Source organism: Convolutriloba macropyga, chromosome 10 (assembly GCF_964194025.1).
Source record: "Convolutriloba macropyga chromosome 10, txConMacr16.3, whole genome shotgun sequence".
Lineage (NCBI taxonomy): Eukaryota > Metazoa > Xenacoelomorpha > Acoela > Convolutidae > Convolutriloba > Convolutriloba macropyga.
In genome coordinates, this window is record NC_134477.1 from 34,134,610 (window position 1) to 34,157,969 (window position 23,360).

Below are 23,360 nucleotides of genomic sequence, written 5' to 3' on the forward strand. Positions count from 1 at the left end.
TTGAATCACGAATTAAAACGAGGTAAATTACGTGTTTCCAAAAACTTAATTGCTCAAATTACAAAAACTCGCTCCTCTAAGAATGAAAAATGGCGTCACACGCTCAACTCAATCACAATGGCATGAATGAATGGACGTCATGTGGACGTTACAAAAACTATCGAAAAAACCAAGAAAAGGCCAGGGTAACGCTTTGCGGCTATTTAAACATAATATTCGCAAAGCAGAGGTTTTACCCATTAATCTTTTTGATGTTATCTTGATGGTATAAACTAGGACTTCAAGATAAATTTTACAATACTATTATCATACTTATTATTACAAAAGTACGCGATAGTTGAAAAACGGGAATTAACGTAGCTGGCATATAGTCAGAAAAAGTCATCATAGCTTCGTATATTTGCGGTCTCAAAAAGATAGTAAAGAAACACGAAAAAATTCTCTTTTGTTAAATGCTGCGATGTTATATTTTGATTACGAATATGTATAACTTGCTTCTATTAGGTGCTCTCAAATAACCTGAAATTAGAGTGACATTAACTTGACCTTATTTCTTTAAAGTTAAGAAAAGTCTATTTCAGAGTGAGGAAGTCATTTTTGAGAGTGAGTTAAGTCACATGTAACCAAAAACTTTATTACGCAAATGAGCACAAAAAAACTCGCTCCACTGAGAATGAAAAATGACGGTCAGGCATGCAACTCTGTTTGTTGAAATTGCATAAACGAATGAACAAAAGCAGATATGTGCTTGAAAAATCATATGGCGGTAACAAAAATCTTCAATAGAAAACATAGCAGGACAGTTCCTGAATTACAATCCAAATAATTGAATAACTAATGCGCTGATAATTAAAATTTTTACAGCAACATTAAACTAAGAGAGTCAAAGCCCATGACCCTATACGCGCAAAAACGAACACAAATTTCTAAAAACAAAACTTATTTACCAAGATCTAGTGTTTTAAGAATCACAAATAATCACAACGATTTATAGAAGAAGTTAATTCTACTTATCCTTAGAATCAGAGCAAGCTACAACAACACTGTTGGAATCAATGACAGAAAACAGAGGAGACAATAATTAAAAATGGCAGCCTGCCGATCAGATACTTTTGAATGTCAGTGACGTCAAAGTAAGGAAGCGACATAACTACATATCAAAATTCTTAACCACACCTCACTATAAAACTTTAGAAGTCAGCAAATATATTTAATGGTGGTGTATGTTCTAATGGCAGTTCGAATGGCTTTAAGGACGATAGAACAACAAATGAAGGTAAGAGTCACAATCCCAGTCAATGAAAATGTTAGCTAAATGTGAGCCATTATATCAACTAAAATTGCGCCGTACTAGAAGGCCAAAGAGAACTGATATTTTTTTTACACTAAGCGAGAAGACTACTAGAAAAACAACAACCTGAAATACGAATAAATCAACTTTATTTCTTAAGAAAGTGTCACAATCGAAACGAAACAATTGCTATAAACTCAAGCAACTTATTAGCTTCAGTAATTTCTCATTACCAACCGGTTCAACCTAACCTTAATGAAATTAAATGAACATGGCAGGCAGATTGCCAGAAAATAGCCGCAATAGCTTCATAGATCTGCAGTCTCCAAATATAAGTAAAAAAGACATATACTAAAATAAGTTTTCTTTTCATTAAAAACTGAGCTGTTAAATTTTGATTAAGAATCAGTATTACTTATTGCTGCTTCTATTAGCTGCTCTTAAATAGCCTTCAATTAGAGTTACATGCACTCACTTGACCTTATCTTTTTGAATTAAAGTGAAGAAAAGTCAATTTCAGGGACGAATTCATTTCGAGAGAGGTAAGTCACGTGTGACCTAAAACATAATCACGCGAATGAACAAAAAACTAGCCCAACTAAGAGTGAAAAATGACGTCACGCACGCAATTCAGTTGAAATTGCAGGAACGAATGAACAAATAGCAGATTTGGGCTTAGAGGTCACAGAAAGCATTAGACACAGAGTGAGACAATTATAGCAATTCACTAAATTCCCAATAGCAACCGATGAGACCTGTCATTATTGCGGTAAAGTGATAAGACAGCAGTAACTACAACAAATACTAGAATAATAAAAATTCACCAATAATTTTCTTGAAATCAACAGCCTACAATTCATAGAAAGCGATAGCTATTAACTGAGACAATTAACTCAATTATTTTAGGCTCTGTAGCAGCTTTCTGAGAGCTGTCATGAATTCAACTGAGATAAGAAAAGAAACTGGACAATAAAAACTCAAATTCTAAAACTCGGCAAAAATTTTTTTGAAAACAATTAGTTTCAAAATGATTTACCAACTATCTTCGGACAAAAACAGGACAATCAAATGAATTAATCCACATTAGGAACTAATGAGACTTGTCTATAATGAGATTAAAAGATAAGACAACCAAAAGTACAACAAACGCAAAAACTCCAAACTCACTAACAATTTTTGTGAACAGATAGTGTTCAAGTCATTAAAACCACTAGTTACTAACACGAACCATTAATTAGGATCGCTTATGCCTTATTATCAACCAATGAGACCTGCCAAAAATAATTATTGAAAAGACGAAAAAATAAATTAAAGAAGTGGGCAAAGGTCGAATATTGACGAACAATTTAGGACAAAAAATAGTGTCAAAGTTATAAAAAGCTTTTGCTGTTCGTTGATGAACTCAGGCAACTGCAAAGAGGCACAATTAGAACACATAAATATCATATTAATTGCACTCAAGAAAAGAAACACTAAAAACAAGTCAAACTGACGCACGTGAAAAAATTCGATCTCAAACCGGAAATTTGTTCAAACACAAAATTTCTCGCTCCATTTTAAAGGTGGTTTGAAAAATAATCACGCCTCAAACCTGCTCGTTTTTTTCGCCCCCTCTACCACTTGACTACATTGGCCACTAATTTGACTTCTCACTGACGTGAAAAAGTCGAAAATAGCGTGCACAGATGTTTAAAAAAACAGCGCTCTAATACAAATCAAATTCTTTGAATTGCAAAAAAAGCAAGAGAAGGCCAATAATAGCCCCAAGATATCGCTGTGCGGCTGTTAATGAGTTATTTCACTGTCACACACGCTCGCACCTTATACGAGACAAAGCATTAGAAAAAGATTTTAAAAATATGATCTTTAAATTTATTGTATTAAAATTTAACTTTAACAATCTCTATTTAATTCTATGCTAAAAAATCTATCTTTGAAATTAATTTCAGGAAAGTTCTTTGCAAATAAAAACTTTAGATATTAATTACCTTTCGTTGGTCATTGCCAGGCATCGGCTCACTTGACACTTCATTCATATTACTCAAAGCCGTCAACTCCTTGTCAACGACCAGGGTGACGTCAAATTCTGCTTTGATATCGGGCTCATCCCAACATGGAAAAGCCCTTCTAGCATCAGTGGGTTCGAACTGGCTGATGGCACAGTACTTTCCAGGGTGGGCAGTATCATTTGAATAATAGTATCCACACAGTAGATCCAAAATTTTGCCAGTGTATTCAATTGAGACCTTGGCTGTGCCAACTGATAGTGGGCTTTTCAAAATCAAGACTATCTAAACAAAATAAAACAGGTTAAGAAGAAAACATGCGAGGACGAGGAGGGGGAGGAGTTTCCTCACATGTTACTGAAACAGACTCACCCTGTCTTCCTCTTTGCGATATGCTACTTCTGCTTTTGCACAGAGGTCATTCTGACACACAACAGCCAATGTCACATTGAGATCCGTCCCATTAAGCACCACCTCACTCACCTCCTGCAAAACTCACAACGTTATCATATAATTCAATCATTTTCAACATTATCATTTTCAACAGACTAAAATGGATCTGGAATTAAAGCTTATTCAGAATGGTTGCGAAAACATGTGCACAAACTTAGTCTTATGTACGTTTTTAATTAGTTAAATCAGATTCGTTATTTCAGTAATATCTTTCCTCTTTGTTTCAGTTCTTCAAACGATTGAAGTTCTTTGTGTGGTCTATTCCTTTCTCTTTCAAAACAATTCTTCAATTCAACTTACTCTTTCTTTTCATCCGCTTTCTATTAACTAATATTCAACGACCGTCTCTACTTGTTTTTAGTAAGCTCTATAATTTTTCAAACTTTTCAAGTAACCAAACATATTTACAAAGAGATTTGCCTTCATTAGCAAAACATGAATTTAACATATTTAGTAGCAAATCCGATTTATGAAAATCGAGAGGTTTAAAAGAGAACTGCTTCTATTGACAAGACATAAATTTAGCAGACAAACTATGATTCTAATGTTATTTAATCATGTATGAATAACATCATGTGATTCATACATGACACTGAGCCACTTTAGGTGAGCCACAATAATACTACTTTAGCATCTATCCAATCAACATGCATTAATTTATAAGCGTCTGAATACAAAATCACCAAGATTACTGCGCCTCTTTAAGGAAAATCAGCCACAAGATTTTGTTTACAACAACCTTTTCCTCAGAAAATAAATGTCATGGATATTAACTTATTAGCTGGATTGTAACTGTAGCGCAAATTGTTCGCATAGTGCATTCATTGGGGCACTTGTCTTTTTGTCATAGCTGGGGGCTCTGGGACTTAGAAATTGTCTCAGTTCACTTTCATATAAAACAAAATTATGTCTCATTAACTCCATTTCAGACTGAACACGTAAGCGTTGCATATCTCCCTCAGAGATGAATATCACTGGTTTGAACTGTATCTCATTCCTACCAATAATCAACTGAGTCAGCGTGTGTCGTTTTCCATACCGATTCCATAAATAACCAACAGCACATTGGAGAAGGTTTATGAAAAATGTTTCCGATCTTAATATTCACTACCAAGTTGTTATAGCGGTAAATCTATTTCTCAGACTTGGACGTATGGTTCTCATGTCACTTATTATTGGCTTTGTTAGTTCGCCCAATTGATCAGATGATTTCATGTGAATTCTTTCAATCATTTGTTTACGCGCTTGCATCACTGTTGCAATATGAGGCATTTCGATAAGTGATGGTATTTTCAAAAAGAGATATTGCAGAGGCTCAGTCATGTTTGCATCCACTCTAATTGCACTGTTGTTTCTACAGGAAAAGATATCTGCTCTTAGTTCCATAAAAATTGTTTCCTTTTTCGTTCCTCAATCAAGTTCAAGCCCACAAGCTTTAAATCCTGAAAGTCTCTATTTTCTGAGAGGATCGTTGTTCCTCACTCAGAAACATATAAAACTGCTCAGAAGCAGAATTTATGAGCCACCTTCCGTTCCCTAGATTTCGTGCTTTTTCTAGGAAAGCAATTTTACTGTTTTTAATGTTGTAATTTTGTAAAGCAGCAAACTGATTTCCTATGAGAAGAGCACCAAGACAAGAGTCCTCTGCCGTCTAGCGAAAAACCATTAGTACATACCAAAAACTACAGGAACCACTACAATTTCCTATTGCATGCAGTGACAGTAGCGCAATTCTTGTTGATTCAGCAATCGCAATGAAATTTGCCTCTGTTTCGTACTGTGATGCATAGTCATCAGAATCATTAGTCGGCTTAGGGATCAAAATTGCCCTATAAAAATTCTAGGCAGCAGAGACAGAGGCGAAAGATAGAGCAAGACCGAAGAGAATCCGAATTCCAGATATAAATAGGAGTTTTGTTTCATAATAGGTCAAGACCTGTGTTGGTGGAATCGCCATTGAAATAATTTGCATTTGCGCAACTGAATTCAGGATTTGTTCCAAGAGTTGTTTAGGTAACAAACTCATCACGATTAGCTTGTTCACCCATTTCATAACGGCATTCAAGATCTTCAAATGGTAGGCATATCTTGCAACTATCTTGTTAACCAAAATGAGAGAACTTGCCGAACTAACCTGATTTTGATCGCGAGCATTAAAAGTACTGTGAACACCCCATCAATTTGCGAGAGATTGACTCTATCAAGCCAAGAGCTTTGATAAGCATATTCTTTTTCTTGCGTTTGAACGACCTGTTTATTTGGTTTGCTTCACTTCTTTTAGTTCTGATGCCACAATAAAGAATTTCTCTTCTAGATTGGATTTGACTTCTGTCCACTGTTCATCGTTATTTAATTTTTCAAGGCAAAATCAAAATTCTCTCAATTTTAGTTTGAGCCACCGCAGCCTCTAAAAAACTACCCACAGCACAAGCTAGTCCCGCATCTGAAGTAATAGCTGAGATAGCACTAACAGCAATCAATGGTGCACCTCGTCGTGGGGCATTTGTCATTTTTGTCTGAAATTTCTTGTTTTAGGTTTATCAAATCCATCTGAGCGAAATGTAATTGCTGTTTTACATATTCGGTTAAAAAACTGGAGTTAAAACTGTCTACATCAGTATTGATAAGGCTGAGGTTACATCCAAATTTGTATTTGCGCCAAGAAGATTCAATATTATTAGATAAATGTTCTAAATTTATATCAATACTTGGAGGTAGTTGTCGAAATGGAACAAAGAACTCAACATTTGTAAATTTTTTTTAGCAAGGAGCAGTTTTTGTTGATAGCAGAATTCAATTCCATTGTTAGAAAAATTTTCCGTCAATTTTCAGAGTAAGCATAAAATTATCATTGCCAGGATTACAAGAGTTTTAAGTACTAACATACTGATAGTTATCTGCTGTTAAAATTAATAACAAAGTGTAGTTGGAATAGTGAAGTTTTGTACTTAAATCAGACAAAAAATAGGAAGGTGATCTGGAAAAAGATCCTTTTTTGCACAGGACTAAAGTCGTACTCAAGTTGGCCAGACAAAGGTACATGGAGCAGCCTGTAGAAAAAGTGAGATAAAATATATAATAAAAAAACGTCAGGTGTGAAAATATACAAAGTCTGGTCCTCTTACAAAGGAGGGGCTACTTGAAAGCAAAGCTACGAGACTCTAAAGACTCTTTGTTAGATCAAAATAGCCCCAAGACGAAAAGAATTTTGATTGTAGCTAATTTTAAAGTCACTTAATTGAATTAATAAATTTCGCTGCAGGCTGTATTAATGAACCTGAATCTTGTTGTCGCAATCTCTTTAGTCTGTCTGTCGATTGACGACAAAGTGAATAAGTTTAAGTTAGGTTAACTTGAAGAGGCGCAATGATCTTTTTGTCAATCAATTGATAGAATGTTTTTGTTTTAAGTTTTTTTCAGCTCTGCAAATGTAATGTATGAATTAATAACATCACAGGATAATCAAGTAATGCACTTTCGAAGCTTGACTCATGAGTGTTTACTTTCTGTTTCTTCTTGCCTTGGTTGCTCCTTATAAAATAATTCATTTGGACAGCGACACTAATGCAATGTGCTGCGAAGATCGCACTATTTTACGAAGGTGTCTACAATGTGGCAAGAGTGGAGTATCCCTGCAATGGTGACATTGAAGTTTGTCGTGGCCCTCATTGGTCCACTATTATGTGTATTGTGCTGGTGTGCTCTGCCTTCTGTATTTGTCTGTTGCATTGCCGCATAGCTCTTGTTTTTTCAATTTACTGTGGCCATTAATTGTTACAAAAGTTTCCTTTTCATGTATATTTTCAATTGTAGATAGAATAAGTAATAGATAAAATTTTTTAAAGAAGCAATGGCTCCTACAAGGCAAAATGTTAATCAACTTGCTATTCACGCTCGTACAGAAAAGTTCAGTTTAACATACCAAAATACCGAAAAATTAATCACTCGTGTGGCAATCAGTACCAGTTGTTGACGTAGAGTGCAAAACGTGGTTCGAAGCAGTAAATCAAACAACTTTATCAGGCTATGCAAGATAAGTTCGTAACGACTGGGTAAAACTAACAATCGCTGTGCAAAATAAAACTTATTTGACGCAAGATTTTATAAATTCTCTTGACGATATTGAAAATTCTTCAGATTTTCGGAACTCAGTGAAATTATTTCCATCTTCCCACTTCTTGTAGATCTATGGGAAGAGAATCGCGAATATATGGCCCATTGAAATGTCCGAATACAGATATTATTAATTTTTCATGGGCCTATAGTATTTCTACCAAAAATCTTTAAATTCCACAATCTTTAAAACAAACAAAATAATATGCGATTGTCCAATTTAATGCTTGGAATGATGGACATATCGAGACTGGAGGAGAAGATTCCATTCCAGTTACTTTAATGGGAGAAAAACAATTCTTCATATGTACGCCAGGTGTGCATTCCGTTAACTTTGAACAAAGATTTCAATTTGTTGAATATTATATGAAATTTATCGAGCGCGGTCCTAAAAATGATCAAGAAAAGCAGGCTGTAAAGTTTTATAATCCCGAGCAAGAATTATTATTGTGCCAACCTAGTCTTTCTGCGCAAGCTGTTATTACTTCAACTGCTGGGATTTCAATGGTATGGGGCTGGGAAGATTCTAATAATAATTCGCTTCGAGTTGAACGTACATTGCGAAGTTATGGCAGTGGCCTCCCTTTTAATAAGCCAAGTTAATGTATAATTTCCGTAGTGTTGAAGTCAGTGGCCTTACTGATCATTTAGATGAATTCAATGAGTCTGGAGTAAACTATACAACGTAATTCTAAACGTGGCCGGAAAAGTGATATTGGAGCAAGTAAAAGAAGAAAGCAAAGTTTTAACTTGCCGAATTAACACAAAATGTATCGAGCAAAAGCGAGCCTCCAAGAAATAATTCTTGACTGCAGATATATAGTCTGCAGTTTTCATTTTGCGGCCATTTTGGAATTGCTTGCTCAATGCATGACACTTAGCCAATTTGGTATTCACAAAAATAAAACAGTCTCTAAGTTATGCTGTACCCGATTACTTTATATACCTTAGCAAGACCTTATTGGTCACATTTTCGTTACTAATTTTAATAAATGGTAATATGAAACTGGAAACACCTTGCTTCTTGAAACACAAATTAATTGCAAGGTTGCGCAGATTTTAGCTTTTTCCGATCAAGATCTTTAATACACTCATATCAAGATAGCTCGAACTCCATTTCAAAGGATTGTCTCAAACCTCAATGACGTCACATTGGACTTCCACTTTGCCCTTGAACTCCAGAGCCACCAGGTCAGAGTCAATGGTCAGGTCATACAACTTGGGCACTACACTCTTTGGCAAATGCTGAAATTCCATCATCTCAGTCTAGACGTCTACTCTTAGGTTGTCAGTAATATTTGGCTAAAATCTACACTAAAAACAACTAAATCTGAAAAGTAAAACAGTTAGCAAAAATGCAATGTTTTATCGTGTATAAATTTATTCGAAGCTATGGTTCTCTGATATGTGAAACGATAAACAGTCAAAAACTAACTTACTTTTGCACAGTATATTAGGTGTCGTGAACACAGCAGTTATTTCTGCGCGCAGCTAGAGTTCTACATATTCGTCAAACCAAATTTTATTTTAAAAAAATGATCACAATTCAATAATATGAGCTATTTGACAAAAAAATATATGCTTAATGAAAAAAACCATCGAATGAAACAGAAATGGACTTTGGTTTGCAGATATGCAGACGAAATGTTTAAACGAGAATTTTTAATAATGAAATTAAATTTCGCTATATAATTAACCATAAACAGCTTTAGAAACAGAAGCAACAGCAAACCAAAATATGGTATATCATAATCTTTGTTACCGAGAGAAACTTTATTTTCAAATTACGAGCGATTCCAAAGGACATGCTTACATTGATATAGCAGAACAAATACAGCCCAGGAGTGTAGTAATCAATGACTTGGTTAAATTATTTACAAAATATTTGATCACGCTTGGTCAATTCTACCGCGGACTCTTTTATCCTCCTAGAGGCTTTGAAACCCTTCGGCGAAACAACTCTCTAGCTCTGGTTCAATCTCAATCAAATCGCTAGACTCTACTGATGCCATGAATTTCCCAAAATCAATGACATGTATTGGTGCTTCATTTTCTGACACCATCGGCGTCATTTTTGACTCTACACAGAAAGTATATTCTTGATCTTGATTAACAATGCTTTCAGACGCAAATCCATACATGCTTTTATCGCGTTGGTACTCTAGCTTTGGAGGTAACTTACGAGCACGAATTTTGTTAGCATCTTGATTATTATTAGCGGATCCGGGTACCCTATAACCATGCTCGACAACCTTGAGAGTTCCTACTACTTTATCATGTGAGCTTTTATTATTAAGCCACAAACAGCTTTGCTGCTCTGTGACAGTTTCAGATTTAGCGAGGCTGCTTTTGCTTTGCTCAACAGAATAACCATTGGGTTCTTCAGTCCCAAAAACTTGATGGTAGTTATGGTCACCCAGAGAGTACGTGGCTACTACACGAGGTAAATCATCAATAATTCTTTCAGAACAATACGATTCAGACCAATCACTTGCATCACAGTTCTCTACATACAAATCAGAGCTTTCACTTTGAGAACAGTCGTCAATCTCAATTGGCTCTTCAGCAGTACTTTGAGCATCTAAGTCTGTTCTGCGCACCTTTGTAGATTTCGCTTTGACTGACCAAAAACAAAAAAGCCACTGTTATCCAACCTATTATACAGCGGTACATAAATAAGTTAAAATAACAGCAAATAAGCTGAAGCAAAAAATCATGTAGAGCCAACGCACTTTATAGCAAGCCTCTTTATATAACGAGCGCGGCGGTTTAAAAGCATGAACATTTGAACAAAAACTGATTTGTGAAGTATGAAGAAAAAAAGTCTTCCCAATATACCTCCCATTAAACCCAGTGGGCATATACTTCACCCCCCCCCCCCCCAAAAAAAAACATTAGGTTAAATACACCATAATGGGGCAAAAATTTCTTCGGGGTCTAAAATTGGAATTGAAATGTTATTTGAAATGTGCTATTTATAACAACTTTGTCCCCAACTTTTCATATTTTTATGTGATTTATTGACGTTTGATCTTTTAGAGATGTAAATTATCAGAGTAAAATACTAGTAAAGATCGGATGTCATGAAAACTCAAGGAAGTTGTAAATTAAAGGAAAGGTGATCACTATGAATGTAAAAGTGCGATAATTTAGGGTAATCAATAAGGGCTGAATTTTGTGCTAATCGCCATTGTTGTCAACCATCAATTCCAATTTAAAAATTTGATTGCAGGATTTGTCTTCGCGTTCCTGAAGGGTTATGAGCTCAGAGTTTTTCTATGTTAAGTAATCACACCCTCCCCCGTAAAAAAAACAGTGTCTCTGCGCTACATTACAGGGTCGAGGAAATCGCTGGGGGAGAAGGACAGAGAGGACAAGGACAGAAAAGCCATATCAAGAAGTGGGCAAGTGAGAAGACTTCGCAGCTCGTGAAGGCGCAAGAGTGAAGCTTGTGTAGCTGCGTGGGGGATTTCCGTTGTGGAGTTGGAAGCATGTGTAGCTAGTTGGTGGACTTAATTTGTGGAAAGATAAACTTGTGGGATCTATTCTGTGTTGCCCCCACCCCAGCTTAATGAGCATAAATCTTTAATCTTTTATGACCCCCAGGCGCACGTGCTATTTTCTTACATAGTAACGTGCTATACAACAACATATAATTTGTAACCGGGGGTCATAAAAAACACTCGGGGGGGGGGGCAGAATAGATCCATCTTGTGTAGCTAGTTGAGGGACTCCATTTTGTGGAGTCAAGAGCTCGTGTACCTGGTTGGCGGACTTCAATAATGGAGTGCTAAGTTTGTGCAGCTAAGCAGTGGATTCTTGGGCGGTCAAGAGTTAGGAGCTGTTGTGGGGGATCAGTAAGGAGCGCGGAGGTTCAACTATGTAACAGAGCTATCGGAGAAACAGGTTTGGTTAGCATAGCTGAGAACAGCTCAGCTTGAACAACTGTTTCATTTCTAGTTGTTTGTGCTGTGCTTCTGTAAGATACAAGTTTGATCGAAAGACACATAAGTTGTGGGGGAAACATTTCTTCAATAGGACTAAGATGAGGGTTCGCGTACATTATCCTCGGAAGGTGTTGGTATCCTCTAGGATACAAGTATTGCTCTAGGTTAAAAAATTTTTTGTAATAAGGGTCGGGCTGGGGAAAAAAATTTCTTCGGACTTAGATCAAAACTCCGTTCCTTTTTACAGCTTCCTTGAATACGTTGCCCGTTGGTGGCTGAGTTATGGAGCAAGGAAAAAGTTGAGTCGTTATGTTTGTGTATCAAAAAAGCTTTATAGCACCAGGTTAGCACTTGTTGTGTATGGTAGCAGTGTTAGGAAAACAAAAACACTAAGCAAAAAGAGTTTAGTCGACTGAATTAATCTAGAAATTTGTGTTCTGTTCAAGTCCTATAGCCGAGAAAAACAGTTGGGGCAGTTAAAAAAATAAAGCATAAAGCTTTAGTACTGTAGGGAACATTTAGTGTTAAGAGTTAGTTTGAGTCGGAGACTAAGTTTTCCAGACTGCAACTATAAGTAAATAAGGCAGTCCTAACAATGTGCTAGTATACAAAAAGATTAGTATTCAGCGCTCGTGAGGATCATATCTTGCATTTTGCTGAAGTTGGAGGCTCGTATGCACTGGGTAAAACTTGGCAGTTCTTAGTTGAGAAACCACCTATATAGATTATATGCAAGCTGTTAAGAAATAGTATTTCGAGGAGCAACGCAGGCAAGCTATAGAAAAAGGGCGAGAATAAGAAAAGAAGACGCTGTGGTACGAAATAGACCGGCTTTAGACAAATAAGAGTTCTTTTTCTGAGACCACATGGGGGTGATGTCACTAGAGCTTGTGATGTACTGTCTATACGTTTCAAATTTTCGAAACCTCAGCTACAAAAATTGATAGCTCAATTAAAGAGCGTTTACAAGACTTCAGGTGAGAGTATATTAGATTATCTTACCAGAGCAGATGCTATGCAAAACAACTTAACACTGGTGAATGAAGGAATCAGTGAAAAAATGATTTCTCAATAATACTAAGGGGCTTCCGAAGAAAACAGACGAGAAAACTCTAGTAAAATTTAAACGAGACTTGATAAAGTTCGATAATGAAAATGTGAAAACGAAAACAACGTATTCTTTAATAACGAACGGAAATGTTTCAACTACCAGAATACGGGACACATCTTAAAAGACTAGGCATGAGAAAATATTTCTTGGAGAAATTTTGAACAAAGAATTACCACCTAAATCCATTGATGAAGCCATTAGGGATGAAAATTGGAATCAAGCAGTGAAATTAGAATAAAACTCATAAACTCATTAGTTTAAAACAAAACTTGGGAAATGGTAGTGAACAAAGGAATTAAAACCATTGTAGCCACTAGCACTTCGCGCTTTAGCTGGGTCATAGCGGGGAGAAAACAAGATATAAGGCAAGATTCTCAGCGAAAGGTTTAAGCCAAGTACCAGGTCGGATTACAATGAGACATAATAACCAATAACACGCCTCTCAACAACTAGAGTACTGATAAGCTATGCAGTATGTAGAGACACCAAGCAAGTTGAAACAAACGGATATCAAAACAGCATACTTAAACGCTGACATTGAAGAAATCTTTATGCAACAGCCCGAAGGCTTTGAAAAATTTGAAAAGCAAGGAAATCCATTAATTTGTAAGCTGAGCAAATTAAAAGGATTGAAACAATCATGTAGAAATTGGTACCTGACAATCAAAATTTTCTTGGCGAATTAAGTTTCCGCCGGCTATTCAAGAAAAGTGCCGTTCATAAAGAAAGGTGAAAACGGTATAGAGGGAATGGTGTCTTTGGGTAGATGATATGGTGATATCGGGATTGCAGGAAGACTTTTGTGAACTTTACAAATGAAGTTAGTGAGCATTTTCAAATTAGCAGTTACAGAAATTTTAATTGATTTTTAAACATAAAAAATGAGCGAACAGAAAACTAAATAAAGCTAAGTCAGGAAGCTTATTTAGAAAAATTGGTACAGAAGTTTAACATGAGCGAATCAAAGATACTGGAAACACCACTAGATGTTCAGCTGAAACTGTCAAAACTAAATTCATCAGAAAAAAAGAGCGACGAGCATAGAGAAATGCAATCATGAGACCATCTAGAACTAACTGGCCTTAACAAGTAGACAATATATTGCACACGCATCTAATTTATAGAGTTCTTTAGTTCAAAATCTCGGAACAGAAGATTGGAATGCAGCAAAAGGGTGCTTATGTTACCTAAAGGACAAAGTCAGAGATGATATTTAGAAAAAAAGCTCGAGTTGGCAGGGTTTTCAGACTCAGATTGGGCAGGCAACAGAAAAAGTACAAGTAATTATTGTTTCAAGCTTAACAATAGTTCAGGTGCAATCAGTTGGGCTAGTAAGTTTATTAAAGTGTGCATCTACTTCAACAGCTGAAGCTGAGCTTAACGCTGTGGCCGAGGCAAGTAAAGACGCCGTACATTTAGCAAAACCGTCACAAAAAATAGATTTAGAAATCTAGCAGCCAATAAACTTCTTAGTAGACAATCACGTTAATATTGATCTTAGTAAGAATTCTATGAATCACGGAAAGACATCGCACTTTGCACTAAAATTGCACTTCGTTCGGAATTTAGTCAAAGTCGGCTATTAGAACTAAACTACTTGCCTACACTCTTACAAAAGCATTGGGGAGGACCAAAGTATCACTTTTTCGTGATGTCCTCGGAACAAGCACTTAAAATGGCAGGAGTATTGAAAGCAAAATGTTAATTATTTAAGGTATAAAAAGTTAATCTTACCTCAATCCACGTCCAGAAACTATCATACGACTACAAAAACAACGACAAAAAAGACGAACGAAAATTAAATTAATATATCGCGAAAGACCTGTATCGAAGCCGTTTCAGCAAAGCAATGCACTAGAAAAATTCGATATGTTCAATTTTGCCTGTCGTGAACACCAATAATTTGATATGCGACCTGTAATAATTGAGCATAAACCGACTAATGTCGGAAGCATTGCTCTCGAACGATGGGCGGGTGGAGAAACATTTGACCCCACCGGAATTCGAACCATTGACCTCCCGATCCATAATCAGTTCACCTGCCTAATTTACTATTTGTCCCTTATTGGTGCTATGCGGCAACCAACTTTTTGTTAGCAAAAAGCTTTACTTCGGATGAGAGCAATGGAGATCACTCAAAAATCAAGAACGAAAGCGTGAAAAAGTCATTTGAGAAGTCAAAGAATGTTCTAGAAGAAAAACGTACAAACATTCAAGCGAAAGATTGGCATAAATGACCAACACGTTTACAACAATTACTATGAACTTGCGCTCAAGAGCAATAAAAAGTAAAGAAAAGTTAAAAATAAAAATACGTCTACATATTTTAAAAAACAATTGATTTCAGGGCATCATAAACTTTAGCTATCGTACTGTCTATACGTTTCAAATTTTCGAAACCTCAGCTACAAAAATTGATAGCTCAATTAAAGAGCGTTTACAAGACTTCAAAATTTCAGGTGAGAGTATATTAGATTATCTCACCAGAGCAGATGCTATGCAAAACAACTTAACACTGGTGAATGAAGGAATCAGTGAAAAAATGATTTCTCAATAATACTAAGGGGCTTCCGAAGAAAACAGACGAGAAAACTCTAGTAAAATTTAAACGAGACTTGATAAATTTCGATAATGAAAATGTGAAAACGAAAACAGCGTATTCTTTAATAAGGAACGGAAATGTTTCAACTACCAGAATACGGGACACATCTTAAAAGACTAGGCATGAAAAAACATTTCTTGGAGAAATTTTGAACAAAGAATTACCACCTAAATCCATTGATGAAGCCATTAGGAATGAAAATTGGAATCAAGCAGTGAAATTAGAATAAAACTTATAAACTCATTAGTTTAAAACAAAACTTGGGAAATGGCAGTGAACAAAGGAATTAAAACCATTGTAACCACTAGCACTTCGCGCTTTAGCTGGGTCATAGCGGGGAGAAAACAAGATATAAGGCAAGATTCTCAGCGAAAGGTTTTAGCCAAGGACCAGGTCGGATTACAATGAGACATATTAACCAATAACACGCCTCTCAACGACTAGAGTACTGATAAGCTATGCAGTATGTAGAGACACCAAGTTGAAACAAACGGATATCAAAACAGCATACTTAAACGCTGACATTGAAGAAATCTTTATGCAACAGTCCGAAGGCTTTGAAAAATTTGAAAAGCAAGGAAATCTATTAATTTGTAAGCTGAGCAAATTAAAAGGATTGAAACAATCAGGTAGAAATTGGTACCTGACAATCAAAATTTTCTTGGCGAATTAAGTTTCCGCCGGCTATTCAAGAAAAGTGCCGTTCATAAAGAAAGGTGAAAACGGTATAGAGGGAATGGTGTCTTTGGGTAGATGATATGGTGATATCGGGATTGCAGGAAGACTTTTGTGAACTTTACAAACGAAGTTAGTGAGCATTTTCAAATTAGCAGTTACAGAAATTTTAATTGATTTTTAAACATAAAAAATGAGCGAACAGAAAACTAAAAAAGCTAAGTCAGGAAGCTTATTTAGAAAAATTGGTACAGAAGTTTAACATGAGCGAATCAAAGATACTGGAAACACCACTAGATGTTCAGCTGAAACTGTCAAAACTAAATTCATCAGAAAGAAGTAGCGACGAGCATAGAGAAATGCAATCATGAGACCATCTAGAACTAACTGGCCTTAACAAGTAGACAATATATTGCACACGCATCTAATTTATAGAGTTCTTTAGTTCAAAATCTCGGAACAGAAGATTGGAATGCAGCAAAAGGGTGCTTATGTTACCTAAAGAACAAAGTCAGAGATGATATTTAGAAAAAAAGCTCGAGTTGGCAGGGTTTTCAGACTCAGATTGGGCAGGCAACAGAAAAAGTACAAGTAGTTATTGTTTCAAGCTTAACAATAGTTCAGATGCAATCAGTTGGGCTAGTAAGTTTATAAAAGTGTGCATCTACTTCAACAGCTGAAGCTGAGCTTAACGCTGTGGCCGAGGCAAGTAAAGACGCCGTACATTTAGCAAAACCGTCACAAAAAATAGATTTAGAAATCTAGCAGCCAGTAAACTTCTTTGTAGACAATCACGTTAATATTGATCTTAGTAAGAATTCTATGAATCACGGAAAGACATCGCACTTTGCACTAAAATTGCACTTCGTTCGGAATTTAGTCAAAGTCGGCTATTAGAACTAAACTACTTGCCTACACTCTTACAAAAGCATTGGGGAGGACCAAAGTATCACTTTTTCGTGATGTCCTCGGAACAAGCACTTAAAATGGCAGGAGTATTGAAAGCAAAATGTTAAGTATTTAAGGTATAAAAAGTTAATCTTACCTCAATCCACGTCCAGAAACTATCATACGACTACAAAAACAACGACAAAAAAGACGAACGAAAATTAAAATACTATATTGCGAAAGACCTGTATCGAAGCCGTTTCAGCAAAGCAATGCACTAGAAAAATTCGATATGTTCAATTTTGCCTGTCGTGAACACCAATAATTTGATATACGACCTGTAATAATTGAGCATAAACCGACTAATGTCGGAAGCATTGCTCTCGAACGACGGGCGGGTGGAGAAACATTTGACCCCACCGGAATTCGAACCATTGACCTCCCGATCCATAATCAGTTCACCTGCCTAATTTACTATTTGTCCCTTATTGGTGCTATGCGGCAACCAACTTTTTGTTAGCAAAAAGCTTTACTTCGGATGAGAGCAATGGAGATCACTCAAAAATCAAGAACGAAAGCGTGAAAAAGTCATTTGAGAAGTCAAAGAATGTTCTAGAAGAAAAACGTAGAAACATTCAAGCGAAAGATCGGCATAAATGACCAACACGTTTACAACAATTACTATGAACTTGCGCTCAAGAGCAATAAAAAGTAAAGAAAAGTTAAAAATAAAAATACGTCTACATATTTTAAAAAACAATTGATTTCAGGGCATCATAAACTTTAGCTATCGTACTGTCTACGTTTCAAATTTTCGAAACCTCAGCTACAAAAATTGATAGCTCAATTAAAGAGCGTTTACAAGACTTCAGGTGAGAGTATATTAGATTATCTCACCAGAGCAGATGCTATGCAAAACAACTTAACACTGGTGAATGAAGGAATCAGTGAAAAAATGATTTCTCAATAATACTAAGGGGCTTCCGAAGAAAACAGACGAGAAAACTCTAGTAAAATTTAAACGAGACTTGATAAATTTCGATAATGAAAATGTGAAAACGAAAACAACGTATTCTTTAATAACGAACGGAAATGTTTCAACTACCAGAATACGGGACACATCTTAAAAGACTAGGCATGAGAAAAAGTTTCTTGAAGAAATTTTGAACAAAGAATTACCACCTAAATCCATTGATGAAGCCATTAGGGATGAAAATTGGAATCAAGCAGTGAAATTAGAATAAAACTCATAAACTCATTAGTTTAAAACAAAACTTGGGAAATGGTAGTGAACAAAGGAATTAAAACCATTGTAGCCACTAGCACTTCGCGCTTTAGCTGGGTCATAGCGGGGAGAAAACAAGATATAAGGCAAGATTCTCAGCGAAAGGTTTTAGCCAAGTACCAGGTCGGATTACAATGAGACATAATAACCAATAACACGCCTCTCAACAACTAGAGTACTGATAAGCTATGCAGTATGTAGAGACACCAAGTTGAAACAAACGGATATCAAAACAGCATACTTAAACGCTGACATTGAAGAAATCTTTATGCAACAGCCCGAAGGCTTTGAAAAATTTGAAAAGCAAGGAAATCCATTAATTTGTAAGCTGAGCAAATTAAAAGGATTGAAACAATCAGGTAGAAATTGGTACCTGACAATCAAAATTTTCTTGGCGAATTAAGTTTCCGCCGGCTATTCAAGAAAAGTGCCGTTCATAAAGAAAGGTGAAAACGGTATAGAGGGAATGGTGTCTTTGGGTAGATGATATGGTGATATCGGGATTGCAGGAAGACTTTTGTGAACTTTACAAACGAAGTTAGTGAGCATTTTCAAATTAGCAGTTACAGAAATTTTAATTGATTTTTAAACATAAAAAATGAGCGAACAGAAAACTAAATAAAGCTAAGTCAGGAAGCTTATATAGAAAAATTGGTACAGAAGTTTAACATGACCGAATCAAAGATACTGGAAACACCACTAGATGTTCAGCTGAAACTGTCAAAACTAAATTCATCAGAAAGAAGTAGCGACGAGCATAGAGAAATGCAACCATGAGACCATCTAGAACTAACTGGCCTTAACAAGTAGACAATATATTGCACATGCATCTAATTTATAGAGTTCTTTAGTTCAAAATCTCGGAACAGATTGGAATGCAGCAAAAGGGTGCTTATGTTACCTAAAGGACAAAGTCAGAGATGATATTTAGAAAAAAGCTCGAGTTGGCAGGGTTTTCAGACTCAGATTGGGCAGGCAACGGAAAAAATACAATTATTTAAGGTATAAAAAGTTAATCTTACCTCAATCCACGTCCAGAAACTATCATACGACTACAAAAACAACGACAAAAAAGACGAACGAAAATTAAATTAATATATTGCGAAAGACCTGTATCGAAGCCGTTTCAGCAAAGCAATGCACTAGAAAAATTCGATATGTTCAATTTTGCCTGTCGTGAACACCAATAATTTGATATGCGACCTGTAATAATTGAGCATAAACCGACTAATGTCGGAAGCATTGCTCTCGAACGACGGGCGGGTGGAGAAATATTTGACCCCACCGGAATTCGAACCATTGACCTCTCGATCCATAATCAGTTCACCTGCCTAATTTACTATTTGTCCCTTATTGGTGCTATGCGGCAACCAACTTTTTGTTAGCAAAAAGCTTTACTTGGGATGAGAGCAATGGAGATCACTCAAAAATCAAGAACGAAAGCGTAAAAAGTCATTTGAGAAGTCAAAGAATGTTCTAGAAGAAAAACGTAGAAACATTCAAGCGAAAGATCGGCATAAATGACCAACACGTTTTCAATAATAACTATGAACTTGCGCTCAAGAGCAATAAAAAGTAAAGAAAAGTTAAAAATAAAAATACGTCTACATACTTTAAAAAACAATTGATTTCAGGGCATCATAAACTTTAGCTATCAATTAAAATTATTAAATAGGTTCCTTTGATCAACCATAATAATTCGCTAAGACCTGCGATTATCCCAAACGTATCTTACGAAACAACAAATTCATTAAATTCTGCAAGAAGACGGTGACGAAGCAGTTAAAACCATTATTTATTCACTCAAAAACGGATGTTTTCAATTGTGCCCCCCCCAAACTTTTAAACGCCAATAATAAGATATCTGACCTGTCAAAAATGTGACAAGACAAGTAAAAGAACCTCTAAGACGGGGAAATGTTCAAAAATCAAAAAATTAATCACAATTCGTAGTATCAAAGCAGCAAAACCATTTTTTAGGACATAAATCCGCAAAAAACAAAAAATTTTAATCCATTAGAAAGACGATGCGAATGATACTACTCACAGCCCTCTACGATGAATATCGATCGGTCAAAATTGACTGAACAAAAATCCCGTTTGAGTATATAGTTCCTCCCCCATTAAGGTTGGTCGGAACAAAAAACTTGCATAATAGAGGAAGAAGGAGAGGAAAATGTAAGAGGCACTGCGTTATAATCAGGATTGCCTTCAAATAAAAGCCAAGATATTTTATGGTACGATCCTGCCTACATGTAAAGAACATCTCCTGACAGTGGCTTATTTGCCACTGGTATAAGTACTTTATACGAGAAATGAGTGGATGCTTTACAGCTTTGCCACGCCGTACTCTCCTTGCTTGTGCCGGCTTTCTTTCAACTGCATCAACCTGACTTTTGAATCCGCCTTTAGTCTTGTGAGGTTTAATGTGGGTTAAGCTCTGAGCCTCTCCTGCAACTGAATGCGCAGTCATCTTATGGTGCTTCACAGATGCGTCACTTTTGAACTTTTTAATACAGATATCACAACAGTATGCGTTCGATAAGTGGTAACCTTTGTGTCTCAAGAACTTATCCCTGCTCTTGAAAACTTTATTGCAATCGTCGCAACTAAGTCCCGTTTTTGAATGGCCATGAACAAGGCTCAAATGCTGCTGTAGCAAACCTAACTTAATAAATTGCTTCAGACAGGTGGAGCATTGAAATGGCTTTTCCCCAGAATGAATTTTTAGATGATTCTCTAGGTTCTCCTCCGTGTTAAACCGTTGACAGCACAAATTACACTGATGTCTCATGCAGCCTGAAGAAAAAAAAATTCAGGGTCTTTTGACGACTGAACAATAGATCTAAATCAGTAAAATTGGGACAGTGGATCAAAAAAATTATTCTCCATTCTCATTGCCTGAAATAAAGCGAGCTGACATTAAATTACCCTATCTCCTCACGCTTTAGCGGCCCCAGCGACTTGAAATAAATCTATCACAACCGATCATGTTGAAGTCTGTAATATACGCGAAAGCTTAAACTTAATTGGTTACTATGCAATTTGATTAATTTCATTTCCGATCTGCTCTCCTAATTTTTGCTTTCAATCTATTGACCGAGCATTTTCCCCATTACAGCTCCTTATAGCCTAATTGTTGTTGTGGATTTTTAGCTCAGGGCTGATCCCTCTGCTTCTCATGAGATCGTCCGCTTGTCCCTACACAAACGACAATCTCAAAATAATTGCCACGTGCAAATACTTCTTCGACAAAACTTTTCGTTCAAAAACTTCCACACATGAATTATTCTCTTCTTCAGTCAATATCAATCGTCAGAGTCAGTTTGACTTTCAAGTAGATTCACCAGAATGCACGTGCGAAAAAACTCTCCTCTTGACTTTTCCGTTCGCGCTTGGTTACTTCGGAGACATCAAGACACTTACGGCCAGATTGCGAGACTCCTTCAGGGACCATGTCGGTTTTCCTCCAGAACCGAGAACAATTTCAAATACTAATGCAGTTTATCAAAACTGAGTCTAATTGCCAGGAGGTCCCTCCCATTGCATTTAAAACCTATTAAAAGGAGGACAACTTGATTCAAAATTTCAGAAGCTTTTTTCTTCTGAAAGCAAAAAATTTTGAACTGGGACTACTAGTTATGTAGTAGTAGTAGCAGCAGTAGAAGAGGATTTTGAGTAATCATCTCAAGGGTTTGCACCCGTTTGAAAGATCCAATTTAATTTAGTTTTAGTTTATTGAGTGCATTGCAGTGTCCACATCTGCGCATGATTTTCCATGTGCACTTGTTGTCAACGTTGAAGAATTTTTCAAAGAAACGATGGTAGATTCTTTTCAGTGTAGTTTTGTTCAAGATCGTTCCGCAGTCCTTGCACACTCGCAAGACGTAATTGAACAGTATTTTGGTTCGTCGAAAAAAGTAATCGATGGTTTTACGGAGTCGACTTTTCGGAACTTTGAATTCCCCTCTCTGTGCTGGTCGCGTCGTTTCAGCAGATTCATCAAAATCAGGTTGGATTTTTACGTCATACTCGTTTCTGATAAGCGCCAGTAAGAAAAGTATGTCGTGCATTTCGATGTGAAGACAGAGGGGGAGTAAATTAAGCCCTAGGAGTCGGTCATGTATGCTGCAATGGTTGCCAAGATCCATTTGGTTGCCCCTCTTTGGATATGTTCAATTTCCTGAACGTTTTGCATGTTTGGGCATCACGCTTGAGAGGCATAGGTAACAATTGGAACGATGTAAACAGTGTGTGCGTCGAGTTTCGTTTTAACAGAGCACTTTACAGCAAGGTTTCTCTCAATTTGGGAAGAGGGCACTCATGGCTTTTGCTGATCTTTGATGACAGTTGGAATTCCAGGTTAGGTTGCAGTTTAATATCAAACCAAGGTCTATTTGCTCTTTGCAATGTTCAACGCATTCATCCAGAAGACAGGCACATAATTCGCTTTTGATGTTGAGGAAGTGTGTTTTCTTGATGTTGGGTTTAATTTGATTTTCATTAAGCCATTTTCCCATTTCTGCTGGTACGAAGTTCAGTTCCTTTCACTGGACACAACTGCTTTAAAGTCGTCAGCATATCCGAAGCTTGGTATGTCTTGCAGTGACACGGTCAAAATGTTATTGAAAAGCAGAAACAGCAGCGGGCCTAGTATGGAGCCCTGAGGGACACCACTTGTAAATTTGCGAGTGCTCGTTAATGAGTTGTTGATTTTGACAAATTGGTGCCTGGAAGAGAGGTTAGAGTCTATGAGTTTCAGAAGTTTGCCACTAATACCGATGGTTGCAAGTTTATTTATGAGTTGAGCATGGGGGACAGTATCAAATGCTTTAGCAAAGTCTAGATACAAGACAGCCAAGTGCTCAGTCGCTATTGAATCTTTGTCTTCGTAGATTTTGTCCAGAAAGAAGAGGACCTGTAAGATAGCAGATCTCCTTTTCCTGAAGCCAAACTGATTTTCATGAAGTGCTTTTCTGACAAGTTCGG

General features: G+C 36.5%; 4 protein-coding genes across 5 annotated transcripts in view; all 4 read right to left on the bottom strand.

The window, feature by feature from the left end:
* LOC142347999 (neurofibromin-like) overlaps window positions 1–23,360 on the bottom strand; it is a 634,373-nt gene that overhangs the window by 603,347 nt on the left and 7,666 nt on the right. The gene's annotated exons all lie outside the window — the stretch shown is intronic.
* The window catches only part of LOC142347890 (conserved oligomeric Golgi complex subunit 5-like), a 67,206-nt gene that overhangs the window by 36,180 nt on the left and 7,666 nt on the right, over window positions 1–23,360 (bottom strand). The gene's annotated exons all lie outside the window — the stretch shown is intronic.
* Window positions 1–23,360, bottom strand: part of LOC142347889 (puromycin-sensitive aminopeptidase-like) — a 52,618-nt gene that overhangs the window by 21,585 nt on the left and 7,673 nt on the right. Inside the window, exons 2-4 of one of the 2 annotated variants that reach the window (XM_075399045.1) lie at window positions 9,001–9,189; window positions 3,670–3,783; window positions 3,280–3,582 (exon numbers count right to left, since the gene is read on the bottom strand). In XM_075399045.1, the coding sequence (XP_075255160.1) occupies window positions 3,280–3,582; window positions 3,670–3,783; window positions 9,001–9,123 (540 nt within the window). In that variant the 5' untranslated portion in view covers window positions 9,124–9,189. Of the gene's footprint in view, window positions 1–3,279; window positions 3,583–3,669; window positions 3,784–9,000; window positions 9,226–23,360 lie in introns of those variants that run through there. The other variant, XM_075399044.1, reaches the window with a different exon arrangement.
* On the bottom strand, window positions 9,529–21,254 carry LOC142348470 (uncharacterized). The gene is made up of 2 exons (XM_075399844.1): window positions 20,682–21,254; window positions 9,529–10,483 (listed from the first exon to the last, which is right to left on the bottom strand). Exons 1-2 carry the CDS (start codon window positions 21,163–21,165, stop codon window positions 9,792–9,794), a joined length of 1,176 nt encoding a protein of 391 aa, XP_075255959.1. The 5' UTR covers window positions 21,166–21,254; the 3' UTR covers window positions 9,529–9,791.